We start from the raw sequence: 13,810 nt of genomic DNA, 5'->3' as shown, positions 1-13,810 counted from the left end.
GGGAGGGGATGTGCTCATTCTAACAGCCAGCAGGGGGCGACTCCTCTGTTTGCAAAAAGAAGTCTGATTGTATAGAAGTCTATGAGAAAATGAGCCTACCTCTCACTTGATTTATTACCTCAGTAAACATTGTAAACATGAGTTTATGGTCTCAATCACTAGTTTCAAGTCTTTTTCAATACAGCATGATGTTCATTTAGTAAATTATGGTCCCATTTAGAGTCAGATAGACCATAAAGCAGGGAATGCTTTAGGGCGTGGCTACCTTGTGATTGACAGGTCACTATCACAGCGTTGTCCTGTCTGGGAGTTGTCCGTGTTTCCATCTTAGAACTTTAACTCTTTCACAGTGTGTTTTTAATTCATGAAAGTTAATTATAACCTTTTTGGTCGCCTGAAAATGTGTTATTCAGAGTTTGGTTGTACTGAGCTCCACCCTCTCGTGTCACTTCTGGTTGCAAAAAAGCAAGATGTTGACAGCCAAATACCAAGATGGCAACGGCCAAAATGCCGAACTAGAGGCTTCAAAACGGCAGTCCACAAACCAATGGCTGACGTCACGGTGACTATACGTCCACTTGTTACATACAGTATATGGGTGAAAGCAGTTTCTGGTACATGCACCATTATTGGACACTTATTAAAGCCAGATACTCATCTTATATGTTCATGATTGTGTGAATTAGTAGAAGCCAAAAGATCATGTGTCACTGACTTTGAACATGGTATTGTGAGTTTTTCAGCAGGGAATAGATCAGTGCTATTATTCTAGGAAACACAGACTGAATGCATGACAAAATATGAATATAGAAGAATAAAACATTTAATGGCATTTTCAAGCTTGTTTCAGTACAATATACGTATATATACAAAGGTTGTCCATATGCTCAGAAAAGCTAAAATTTTGCATAACATTTTCAGCTCTCTAAATTGAATTTTCAATCGAGAATTCCTTTGATATCTTTGTAAACAAACTACATGTAAAAATCTCTTTTAAAAAAGAAAGAAATTAGAAAAAAAAACATTTTGTTTCATTAATTTGCAAAACACATGAATAAATTAAAGTCCTTAGATAACACAGTTTACATCTTAACGCGAAATTAAATGTAATTCTGTTAACTGCACAAGAGACCTTCAAATGCTTCCACATTTTTAGTTCCGTAGAACAGCATCAGATTCTTTCTCTGGCTCAAATCATGATGAAACAAAAAGCTACTTCTGAATGTGTGTGATGCTAAGTAACATTTCCTCATTGTTTTACAGCTGTTTCTATTGAAATGGTTGAAAAGTCTTTTCATTCCACAGCAGGTCATATAAACTTATACATTGGCAGCTTTGGCAACACTTAGTAAAACTGTAAATTGCGGTAAGTACAGTAGAATACAATTCCTGAATAAAGCTGCAGTTGGTAACTTTGAGCAGATATGATAAAAAGGCAGCGCTGAAATGTGTTCAGAAACATCTTGTAGTGTACTGTTTAGCCATGTTGAAAACAGTCGAGCCAAAACCAAGCACCGCCCACCAGCCAGAGCAAACTTTAATTTTACAGCTAAACAGTACACTAAAACATCTGAGGAGAGAAATAGGCGTGCCATTATGAGCACAGGAAGACAGATTATTTGTCTCATGCACTATTTACAGGATATAGTGGCAATTTTATAAAAACATAACTTTTTCATCATATTTGCTCAAAATGACCAACTTTAGCTTTAATTCTTTAAGGACCTGGCAGGCTTTTCGAAGAATAGCAAATGATACAGGCTCTCTGGCAAAGTCGTGTCTCTAGTCTTAATGGTCTCTAGGGGTCCAGGGTGAGGTCCTACCAAGCAGTAGGTGGAGGTTGGAGAAAGACCTGAAGCATCATCTGTTGGACTCTGATCCAGAGGTTGGGCTGTAGTTCCGAGCTGGAAAATATATCACATGCAATGTTTTTAGCAAAGGTTGTTTGTCATTTTTACTTTACACTTTATTATTAATTGTGCTATTTTTCTGTATTAACATGGGAAGTAATCTCACTATGATTAACAGCAGCTCATATAAATCCTTCAAATACTACAAACGTCTGTATCATGGACTACAAAAGTGTTAAGCCTGTTTTTTTCATAACATTACAATGAATTTGTATCTAAAATGCATGAAATTGCTATAAAACGTAGTTTTAGGTGTTTTTCATCAAGAGCAGAGTAAGGTGTGTCTGAAAGATCCTTAGTTGAGTTCAAATTAATCTCTTAGCCGAGAGAGCTCAACACACTGCAGCTTAAACACAAGCACGTAGAGAAAGCATCTACGCCACTTTGACAACACAGAAAATACGTTGCATTTAGAAAAAGACAGAAAACTAGAGTTTTTCTCATCTCTTGATATTAGAAGGCTGAAATTGAGGTTTGCAAAAACATTTAAGACAACCGCAGACACCGAGTGCAGATTTAACCTGAGAGTCTTCTGCTCACAGTATTCACTTTGCAAGAAAATGCAGAAGTGCAAAACCTTTGGCTCAGTAGGAAGTCACATCTAGCAACTGGTGTGTGCAGAAAAAACGGAAGCAAAGGGAGAAGCTGTCTGAAACGCAGCTGTGATCGTGTAGTAGATAGAGTATGTGCTTAAAAACCTAATGTGCATGACATTGTTGCAGTGTTGTCTTTTTAGACAGCAGTGTGGTATTCAATATTTGCATGAAGAGTTTTGAGAACACAACACCTTTTTGAACATGCATTTGCTGTTTTGCAAAGTGGCGCATCACAATGATGGAATAACTATAATAAAACACAAGCAAACAACACATACGCAGCGTAGAGAAACCTGTGCAGCAGCAGGTTTGGATAGATGGATTGTGGTGCATCCGGTTCATCGGGTCCAGAGCATTACATTTGAGCACAAGCAAGCAACACAACCAGCGATGTGCACATGTAGCAGGTAGGAGCGAGCAGTAGGACTTGGAACAGCAGATTGATGTAGAAGTTATTGTAGCGAGGAGTCACAGGTCATATACAGCAAATAGACCATTTTGTCAGGAAAATGTATAGTGATTGGTGTGCATAGGGATAGCCAATAGAAGCATGTGAGGCTCCAGCTTTTGATTGAGAAAACATAATAAACTTAATTTTCCTCAAATCCGATTTCAATTGTTAAATTGCTCTAAATCTGAAATTCTGTTCCTCAGTGTGTCTGGCAAATTTTGGGAGAGTGATGTTGAAAAAAAAAATGTACGCTTACCTGTGGTATTTCATATACTGTATTTTCGATGCTCTCTCTGTTATCTGCAGGTCAGTTGTAAAAAAAAAAAATACATGTTGATTTGCTTAAATTTACTTTTCATTTTAGAGCTTTACCTTTTTAACCGCATTACATTTACATTAAATGAGCTGCAGCTACATTGAGTCCAGATTTATGATGTGTCTAAGTGACTCCATCTTCAAACAGCAGCACTTTTTAAAGCCTCTATGTGTAGGATTTGATATGTTGTGATGTTGGTGACTCCTGGAGGTTGTATCAAAAAATGTGCTTTGGCAAACAGCAATGTATGCAGATACCCCTGGGTCAATTCTGGTAATATATCACATAAAAGAAATCTACATATAGGGGCTTTAAATTACATAGACATCTGCCACAACATTGATTATGGTAAATAATGATCAGTTGTGGATTTCCATCCATACTACTGTGTGAAGGGTATAAGATAGTATTAATTATATAATTATTGTAATTGCATTACCGAATACGCAGGAGGATTTATAAGTATGGCAGAGGATGGACTTTAGAACACTGAATTCCCGTGTACAGTAAACTGATAAGATTTTGCAGATTTTACATGTAATTATATGTTAAAATTCATAATTGGACTTACAGATTCCAAGCTTTCGATAATAACAAAACAGGCCTAACAGAACAGCAATGACGAAAATGACAATTGGGACAGCAACAGCAGTCACGGTGACCTTGCTGGCATGTTGTTTAGGATCTGTAAAGAAAAACAAAAGCCAGATTAGAAAAGTATGTCTGGTTTAAGTCATGCAACATAATTGAAAGTGTGCTACTGTAACATCTGCTTTAACAGACTGCAGTTTTAATTAATGGTTACCTGCTCTGGGGTAAGAAATCATTTAATTTGTTCATTTAAAATTGTCAAAAAACAAAAATGGAGGGTAATGCATTGCATTATGTAACATGTATTGTACCATTCCTTCAATAAAAAAATATACTTTAAAAAACTGTTACAATTTCAATCTACCAACCTTCCAAAAGTCTCATAGATAAGGCTTATCATTTTTGTTTTTTACTAGGTTTGACTGAAATATACCTTCAATAAAAAAAATCTATACAATAAAAAAAAATCGATTTAAACTGATTTTAACTCGATTTTATATCCCTCCTCCACACAAACAAGCGGGTGTATTTCCTGCCGAAGAAAAATGATGTTCACAGCAATTTACAGTAAAAGAGGTCATCCTGAGATGAGGACAAAATAGTTACGATTTTAACCCCCTGTTAAAACGCCCCTGCTTTTTCTATGGTGTTACTCAAGATCTTGGTGTCTTAATCTGGTATTTTGGAGGGATTATTGGTCATTTTTATCAATTCTCAAGTGGTAAAAAATTATTGAATTTAGGGCCAAATCTGTGTAACAAATGGTATCAACCCAACATCTTTTACAACAACTTATGAGACATAATAGAGCATGGAGATGGAAATCATATACTTGGATCAATAGTTAATAATTAATAAATTCATGTTTATTTCTGATTAATGACTAGAACAACTTGACACACAGTGCAGCATCTCAAATTAATCTTCAGGTTCCCAGCTTTCAGATGATGTACACCACTTCCATGTGCTGACCTGCTATCTCCCCTAAAGACCCCCTAAAGACCCCCTGTACCCCCATAAAAAAAGAGAAAAACAGGTCTCAGAGGGTTAAATGGCTTTTAAAATGCCAAACCCACAATGGTTGAACTCAATTAATGAGGTAATTTCTGCCACCAGAGCAACTCTTCCTTGAGAAGTACTAAAATCCTACAGCCTACAGACCTCTGAAAACACAATGAAAAATGGAAACATGGATTTTAACCATATTTGTAACAAACCCAATTTATTTATCTTAACTTAATTAATTCACTTGGAAGTATGAAAGTTTCCTTTAAAAAATAAATGCTTATAAGTCTTAATCTAACTCCAAACTTTGCATTATTATCAGGAAGTTGTTCTGTCTTTCAGTCTTACCATCAGGTTGGAGGCAAACATGTACAATTATTTTAATGTCCTCGGTCCAGTTGACCTGGTTGCTATGGTTACAGATGATTAAACCATTCAGCAGGTAGATGCGGAGAGAAGCACCAGAGGTTGTGACCTCTGATTGCTCTCCTCCCTCCTGACTGCAGGTTTGGTTGTCACATCTAAAAGTGCTGTTAATGTGAGAGTCCTGTGTTCTGCAGGTCACAGTGAGGTTACACTCTGAGCTTCTGGAGTCCACTGAGATCACTGTCAGATTAACTGTAGACACTGGACCTGAGGAGAGAAAGTTTCTGTGAAGAATTTTAGAAACATGGCAGCAGAAACTCTCTATCAGTGTCTGAAATATTAAACTCAAACTAATATCAAACTCACCTTGAACTGTGACGTTGTATTGAGCTAGTGTTCGGTCGTGTTGATCCAATTCCACTCGTGCAGTATAAACTCCACTGTCTGCCTCTTGTAGATTCTTCAATTTCACAGAGTATTTTTTCTCAGGAAACTCAATTCTTCCAGTATAATTATCAGGGGGCGATGGTTTGCCATCACCATGTGGAAATCTTACTAAAATGTCTGTTATTTTGAAGTTCCACTCAACAAAAATAAAATCCTTAGGAACATCAGCATCAACATTCAGAAGTACATCTCCTCCCTTCTGCACAAACACAGGAGTCACAGCACTGGGCCCTGTAGAAACAGTACATAATATAATAAAAATCACACAATATATGGTCATTCGGTCAATACTGAATGTTATTCCATCCCTACTATATTTCTTACACACAGGATCATCAGTTCAAGTACCTTCAGCTTACTGTATCATGGTAACAGAGGACTTTCTTTCACTTTGTTTCCCAGCTTGGAGGAGAAAGACCGTGAGCAGATATGTCACAGGGAGATACAGTTGTTTTAATCACTTGCATGTTTATTATTATGGGTTTTATCATGTGTAAATGCATTTCTTATATTATTTTTATTGATGTGGTGTTGCATGTTTGCCCGTTTTATTATTGCATGTGTTTTATATTTCATATCTGGTTTTACTGTGTTTTTAACTGGATTGGACTTTGGATCAAGGTGATTAATTGATGAGAAACAGCTCTGACTGATTGACTGTCACTCCCCTGACAGCTCCGGATTGGCGGACAGAGACGCTCTGCCTCTTTTTAAGTTGATTGTGGACAGGTGAACAACAGGAAGGAACAAAGGTAGAGAACCAGCAGGAACGAGGAAGCGGAGCTGGACACGCAAGTTTGGAACCGAGGCAGCTTCACCGGTACACTTTATCGCAGGAACAAGGCCGACTGAGTGAGAGGTCGGCCAGGACGAGGTAACGGACGAACCGCTGCAGGACGAACTGGACAGAGACGGCTTCACCGGTACGGTAGAGCTGCAGGAACACGGCCGACAGGGCGGCCAGGACGAGGGACCGGACGAACCGCTGCAGGACGAGCTAAACGGGAGTGAAAAGACTTGGTTCAACGCCTACTAAAACTTAAGTAAAGGAAAGTGAACCAAGCAATCTCTGGTGTGTGTGTGTGTGTGTGAGCTGCTGCTGTTCCCGTTTTCTCTCCGTAGCGCCAACGACGACGAGGGTGCAGCAGAGCTGCAGGGCCGGAGCAGAGGAGAGCGAGCGAGAGAGATGAATTCTATTTGGGTGAAATAAAGTGCTTGGACAGATATAGTATTTTCACTGAATGAACCTTTAAAATCGTTACACAGGAAGTGGGATTTGGGTGGAAAGTAGCAATAGTAGTATTAATTGTAGTAGTAGCAGAAGGAGCAGCAGATGTAGTAGTAGCTAGAACCTTTGAAACTGTAGGCGTTAGACAAAATATAGTATATAGAGTTACTCTATAGAGATTTTATTTTTAAAAAAAAAAACTTGTGAGTTCCCTGTTAAGATAGTTATCTTCTGGGGCTTTGTGTGTATGTGTGACAAAAAATACTTATGTTCTGATGTATTAATCGTGTAGGAGGAGTGGAAGTTGTGGGTTAGAGAGCAATTTGTTTGGAAAATTTCCAAAAGATTTTAAAGCTTTCCTCCACTCTAGGTGTGATGTCACGTGCTCTAGCTTTTAACAATCCATGCAATACACACCCATTATAAAGTCTGAAAAAATTTAATAAAACGTAAACTGTGTGAGAGACAGAGGTACTTTTAAATCAGAGAGGCAGAGACTGATCAGGCAGACAGTAACTGGATAGGCTTAAATAGAAATTAAACTTGTACAGTTAAAAAGAGTTTAAGAGCAATGCACCAATCAGAGACAGGCAGAGACTGATGGAGCTCTAATCAGCCATTTGTGTCTGAAAGTGCTGAGTCATGGTTGGGAATGATTGGTGAAAACACAGAGGGTACTACCTGAAAAAAAACCCTCTCAGTTAAAAACTATAAGTTGTATACCTGAAATATCTTCAGTTTGAGCACCTCAAGACTTTGATGAAGATGTAGATGTGTCATTTGTGTGAATAAAGTTAAAAATGACTGAGAACTGGCAGTTTAAAAAGTCTCAAGTTGAGTTATTGTTCAAGACTTTTAGAGGTGAATTAACATTGCAGCGGATGAGAGAGAGGAAGGGATCTCTTGGTGCTTTGAAGGAGGTAAATCCCAAACTGTAAGACCTATTGCTTAAATGGGCACATCATCTAAAAGAAAACAAAAATACCTACATTTTGATATATTAATTGTGTATGAGGAGTGGAAGTTGTGGGTTAAAGAGCAATTTGTTTGGAAAATTTCCAAAAGATTTTAAAGCTTTCCTCCACTCTAGGTGTGATGTCACATGCTTTAGCCTTTAACGACCCACGCAATACACACCCATTATAAAATCTGAAATGGTCTGAAAATGTAATAAAACGTAAACTGTGATAAATCAAAAACTGTAAAAGTTATCAAAAAGCTAAATCATAGCTTAATAGTTCAAAGAATATAACCCGTTTAAATGAAGTCTGTAGCTGAAAGTATGCAGAACTAGTAGCATTTCAAAGTGGAGTAGGTTTAAGAGGATTTTAAGATTTTTTCCATTGAGTTACATTGTAAAAAAAATGTGGAAAAAGCTTAATATTTAACAAGTATAAATAGTTGAAACAAGAAAAGTCATAGTACTAATATCCTTAAAGAGCTGAATATTTTGATAGTTGAATGGTTTCTGAAGCTGAAAGTATGCAGGAGTATTTAAACTGCAAAAAAAGTACGGAAGAAATAGAAGAAGTTGAGTAAAGATTCAAAGAACAATACTGGGATTGCTGAATCAGCATTCCCACAAATAAAAGTTTTAGTTTTAGATTTTTAGCATCATTATTGAAATAATAGACAATGAGCACATCACTGAGAATTGTGTATATTTCTCAATATTATCATCATTCAAAAGTTTTAAAAAAAAAAAGTTAATTCCAATGAAACATGTTTCTTATTGGTGAAATAGTGCTACGGTACGACAACTTTGACTTTGAAAACAAACAATGTCAATCAACAACGGGAAATATAAACAAAATAAAGTTCGTACCTTGTGATTCACAGGAAAGCAGCAGAGAGACGGCAAAGACAAGTACAACCCACGGCCTCATTCTGCAATGTGCTACATGAGGAAGTGGTAAGGCTATTTGTGAAACGTGCTCAGAAACCATTTATCAGAAATTGTCTCTAGACAATCCTCTGTGAGTTTTTAGTTTTTGTTGTCACAAAAGTTACGAATAGTCCTATTTCTTCAAAATATTTTTTTCAATTCTTTGAGCAACACAAATGAAAGTGTGATGAACAGTAGGCTTATGTGTCCAAATGGTGTCTTGTGACTAGTTTTACATCCATAGCTCTCATATATGACTATCAGGCTAAGATATATCTCACACAACCTACGTCAGCTCCTCTGTCTACTGTAAACGCCTATACAAATCATGGAACAAAATATGGCCTTTAATAACTCATAATCAGCTTTATTAAACCCCTTTTTTAGAGAGATGTGTCTCATTGGATCTCTCCACCTGATTAACATTCCAGAGCTTGATGTTAATTCAAGAAAATGTTACAAATACATACAATTTCCAACACATTCATATCCATCATACTCATCCTTCTTACACATTTCCATCAGAACAGAATCATTATCAGTGACTTACAAGATTACTTTCACATTCTCAGCGCTCACCTCTGGTGGTCCGCCTCATGTCCTTGTTGCCTAGGCTGAAAAATAAAAGGGGCTTCGATAAAATGTTCGTTGTTAGTTTGACAATGTTAGTAACTCGAAAATCACATGGACGTAGAGAAGGCTCCTACTTTACACAGAAAGGAGAGCTTCCTCGAGTATCCTACAGTAACATTTGTAACCCACAATAACCTGATGGCCTTTTGCATCCATGTAGCAGCTGTTTGTAATGAAACATTATCTCAGTGCTTAAAGTCACTGAGACAGAGAAACTGCAATTCCAATTAGCTTTGAAGAAAAGAAGCATCTGTATTAAAGGGGCAGTGTGTAGGATTTGGCAGTATCTAGCAATGAGGTTGCAGATTGTAACAAACTGAAGCCTCTCCCGTGTGCCAAGTGTGTAGATCAGTGGTTCTCAAACTTTTTTCACCAAGTACCACCTCAGAAAATATTTGGCTCTCCAAGTACCACCATTATGACCGATGTTAAAATACAGTAGCGTAGGCCTACCCTATTCAGCAATGCACAGTTCATGCAGGAGGAAAATGTATTCCTAATAAGAATATTACTTATTGTTGACTTCTGTCAGCCACAGCCACGCTGTACAAAGGGGTAGCACTAGAACTGGCACTTAAACTCTTCCACACAACTCTCATACTACACAAGGGGCTGCCTCTCACATTAGGCCTGCATGATATGAGGAACATCTGCGATGTGCGATAACACTGTTCAGTATTGCGATGACGATATGACTTGCGATAAATAAAGAAATATTGAATTGTGCATATTAGCTATACATATACGTATGCTATATTTAAAATGGGCTAAATGTTGTTTCTAGAACAGCAACAGCAATGTGTACAACAGCAAAGTCACCATATTAACTCCTTAATATCTCACTGGAAACCAATCTAAAATGTTAATAAAATAAATCATATTCCTGACATGAAAATACTAAGAGAAGTTTATAAAGACTGAAGAACACAGACTTCAGTCAGTATCAGTCCTTCCTCCCGTCCTCTGTCCTGTCGTCCTCTGTCCTCTGTCCTCCTCCCTCTGCTGCAGGTAACATTAGGGCTGATAGAGGGAAGAGGGGCTGTTCAAGTAAGATATATGACAAACTAACCTAAACAGTCTGACTACCAGAGGTAGGTGTAAGTCACACATATGCAAGTCACGAGCAAGTCTCAAGTCTTAACCTTCAAGTCTCAAGCAAGTCCCAGGTCACTGTGGTGAGAATCAAGCAAGTCAAGTCAAGTCCCTGCTGTGAGTCAAGCAAGTCAAGTCGAGTCCCTGCTGAGGTCAAGCAAGTCACAAGTCAAGTCATACGAAATTCTGACAATCTAACCCAGTTTCCACATTTAACATCAGTTCAAAGACAGTGGTCATGAAAAGATGATTATAAGTATACTTTACAGGGCTCATGGCGAGTCAAATTAAAATGCTCACCATTGCAAATTTAAAAAAAAAGTTGCAAGTGAAGTGTCCCTTGAAAATATTGAGTTATGGATAAATAAATATTGTTAACAAAATCTGTATTTTTCATTCCTTCTCTCTTCCTTTTATTTAGATCTGGAGGCTTCTTTTATAATAATAATAATAATAATAATAATAATATCAAATGTCATGGGAATATCACATATTCAAATGAAATGTTTACAAACCTCCTCTGATTATTAATTAATGGAACCTGATCATCAGAAAATAATGCATCGTAATTATGAATGAAGCAATCTCTGCCGTGATAAACATCAACACCTGGGCTGTAATACCATTTGTCTGGCGCCCTGCTGTGGCTAATCTACCTAACGGTCACCATATCAAAAACTGTAGATTACTTTACATAACGTTAGCTAATGGGCTCAGAGTTAATTTAGTTAGGGTATTATCACAGTTAAACTAACTTACTAACATTAGTCTGTTACTAACCTTAATCATATATGCATACGAAGCTCCAGTCCATTATAAATCTAGCATTACATTAACGTAACTTGCACGCAAATAAATTATTGAATTAACATACAAATCAAACGAAATGTACCTTGAAAACACACGAAACATTAGTTAAATAACAAGGCTTTAATCACAGGGCTGTCCCCCTCATGACACACTGACAGTTTGGGAGTCCTGTAGAGAGTTTTCTCTCAGGGTAAACTTATTGTTGTCTGGGCCTACGTTCATTATTTTTCAACTTTCGTTTTGAACCCAAACCATCTCTGTCACATTGTGGAGCTCAGACCACATTTTGTCCAGGATGGAGACACCGGGTGAAAGACTGACAGAATGGACGGTACTGAGGGAGTTATAAGAGGAAAGAAATGCCGGTTGATGAACTGAAGGAACTGTGTAGAATACTTAATCAAAACGACACGTTTGAGGGTTCTGTGGTTCAAAACTGCACTAAATGTAACCACCACATCTGTCGTGCGTAATTGTGCCTTAACAGTGCGACTGCAGCGCTGCGTTGTGCTGGCTCTCTGTATACTTATCTCGTGCGCACAAATTAATAACGAGTGGAACATGATAAACGTCTATGTAAGTATAATATTGCTATTTTAATTGTAGTGAAAACCGGGACAATTTGTTAGTGACTGTTGAAAACCGGGACATTTGAGTGTTTGACAGATATTTGTCGGGACTCGGGACACATCAGCGTGAAACTGGGACAGTCCCGGACAAACCGGAACATCTGGTCACCCTAAACAAAACACCAAAACCAATCACCCAGATTGATAACCTGTGAAATTGAGCACACAGCTGTGTTAGCTAGTAAGATGTCCCCATTGTTTAATTAGGTATATGGCCCCGAATCAGTCCCCCAATTATCTTTTACACTGACAATATGTCTTCTCATTAAAATGCATAATTGATTTGAAGCCAAGTCTAACGTAGCTTAAACGTAACGTTAGCTTTCTAGCTAACATTTGACCAGCCAATAACTTAGCTAAAAAGACACACCTTTCTTTGTGGGTTTTGTGGTGACGGATGAAGTTGGATGTTGTGTTGGTCGTGTCACTGATTTTTGAGCCGCAGACCTTACATACCGCTGTTCTCTTCTTACTACCGTCATCGACAACATATTCATTAAATCCAAATTTTATTATTTTTGTACTAGGCCCCTCCATGATAGCCCGCTGCCTCCGGCGTTGGCTTGTGCTGCGTCCTAGTAGGTTACCAGGTTTGCGCGCATTGCACTAGAAATCATCCGATGTTTTAAAAACAAAACGTAACTTCTCAAATTGTAACAAACTGAATTAAAAATGAAAATATTTAATTAGAAAAAAGGTCCTTTCAAGTCATCTGTCTCAAGTCTAAGTCAAGTCTCAAGTCATGAATACCAAGTCAAATTCAAGTCAAGTCTTTTATCAATGTTAGTCAAGCAAGTCTCAAGTCCTCAAATTTGCGACTCGAGTCTGACTCAAGTCAAGTCATGTGACTCGAGTCCCCCACCTCTGGTAAAGAGGGTCTTCCTGTCTGAACTTTCGCTTTAAGCTTCATTTGTGATAGGCCTTTGCATTATGCAAATGATGGTATGACAATGTACATAAAAGTTTAACAAGGTCATTAAAATGAAATGAAGTTGCCTTGTTGCATGCACTACGCATCTTCATCCACGTGTGTTAATAATTCGAAGCAAGGTGAGAAAACTGATAATTTAATGTCATGACTAAAAAGCAGAAGACTTTGAACATAACCACAGTACTGCAGTATTAGGATCAATGGAAGTTACCAACTGGGCAATGCTGGCAACTCCCCAGGGCCCCCACAACTACAGGCTTACTGTGTATCTGCTGTTTTGACTTCATTTAATTGAAGATTTGTTCGAGAATATGTTCCACGAAAGCACAACATGAGCTGACAATGATGAGGGCCATAAGGTGGTTTCTTACATGACCTTGAGGCCCTGTCATACTATAGTATGTCGAAAAAAAATCATAGTATACTACGTCGAAAAAATAAAAAAGTCTTAATATAGTATGTCGAAAAAAGGTCAAAGTCTATGTGTTTGTTTCACTCCTATCTGTGTGAATGATGTGTTTCAATTTGCTCATTGTGTGTTTCTGTAGCCTGTCTTCTTTCCAGGTTATATGGTGGAGAGGAGGTTGTGTGGCTCAGTCAGCCTTTAGCTGTTTGGTGACACCTGGAAGCTGCTTGACATCCTCCGAGATCCATTTTCTTCATATGGATTGTAAAGCCCCTTGAGACAAATTTGTGATTTGTGATATTGGGCTATACAAACAAAACTGAGTTGACTTGACTGAATACAATATGCCATAAAAAAAATTATTACAAAAATGTCATAGTATACTACGCCATAAAAATGTCATTGTATACTACGCCATAAAAATGTCATTGAACATTTTTTATAAGATTGTATTGAGTGTATTGACACAATTTTTATGTATCTCCCTTCTTTTGTGTCCTCATGTTTTGTCCTT

The 13,810-nt window shown here is 37.7% G+C and overlaps 2 protein-coding genes across 4 annotated transcripts in view; both read right to left on the bottom strand.

The window, feature by feature from the left end:
- LOC141777650 (uncharacterized) overlaps nucleotides 1–13,810 on the bottom strand; it is a 63,565-nt gene that overhangs the window by 36,386 nt on the left and 13,369 nt on the right. The window contains exons 1-2 of one of the 3 annotated variants that reach the window (XM_074652109.1): nucleotides 8,736–9,793; nucleotides 5,602–5,913 (exon numbers count right to left, since the gene is read on the bottom strand). In XM_074652109.1, the coding sequence (XP_074508210.1) occupies nucleotides 5,602–5,913; nucleotides 8,736–8,856 (433 nt within the window). In that variant the 5' untranslated portion in view covers nucleotides 8,857–9,793. Of the gene's footprint in view, nucleotides 1–5,601; nucleotides 5,914–8,735; nucleotides 9,794–13,810 lie in introns of those variants that run through there. The other 2 variants (XM_074652108.1, XM_074652110.1) reach the window with 2 other exon arrangements.
- Nucleotides 1,758–13,810, bottom strand: part of LOC141777655 (SLAM family member 9-like) — a 102,536-nt gene continuing 90,483 nt past the window's right edge. Inside the window, exons 4-5 of the mRNA XM_074652119.1 lie at nucleotides 3,845–3,958; nucleotides 1,758–1,904 (exon numbers count right to left, since the gene is read on the bottom strand). Of these exons, the coding sequence (XP_074508220.1) occupies nucleotides 1,861–1,904; nucleotides 3,845–3,958 (158 nt within the window). The 3' untranslated portion in view covers nucleotides 1,758–1,860. The remainder of the gene's footprint in view (nucleotides 1,905–3,844; nucleotides 3,959–13,810) is intronic.

The sequence above is a fragment of the Sebastes fasciatus genome, chromosome 11 (assembly GCF_043250625.1).
Source record: "Sebastes fasciatus isolate fSebFas1 chromosome 11, fSebFas1.pri, whole genome shotgun sequence".
In the NCBI taxonomy this organism is placed as follows: domain Eukaryota; kingdom Metazoa; phylum Chordata; class Actinopteri; order Perciformes; family Sebastidae; genus Sebastes; species Sebastes fasciatus.
Note: the sequence above shows the minus strand (reverse complement) of the source record. Positions and strands in the feature narration are given on the sequence as shown.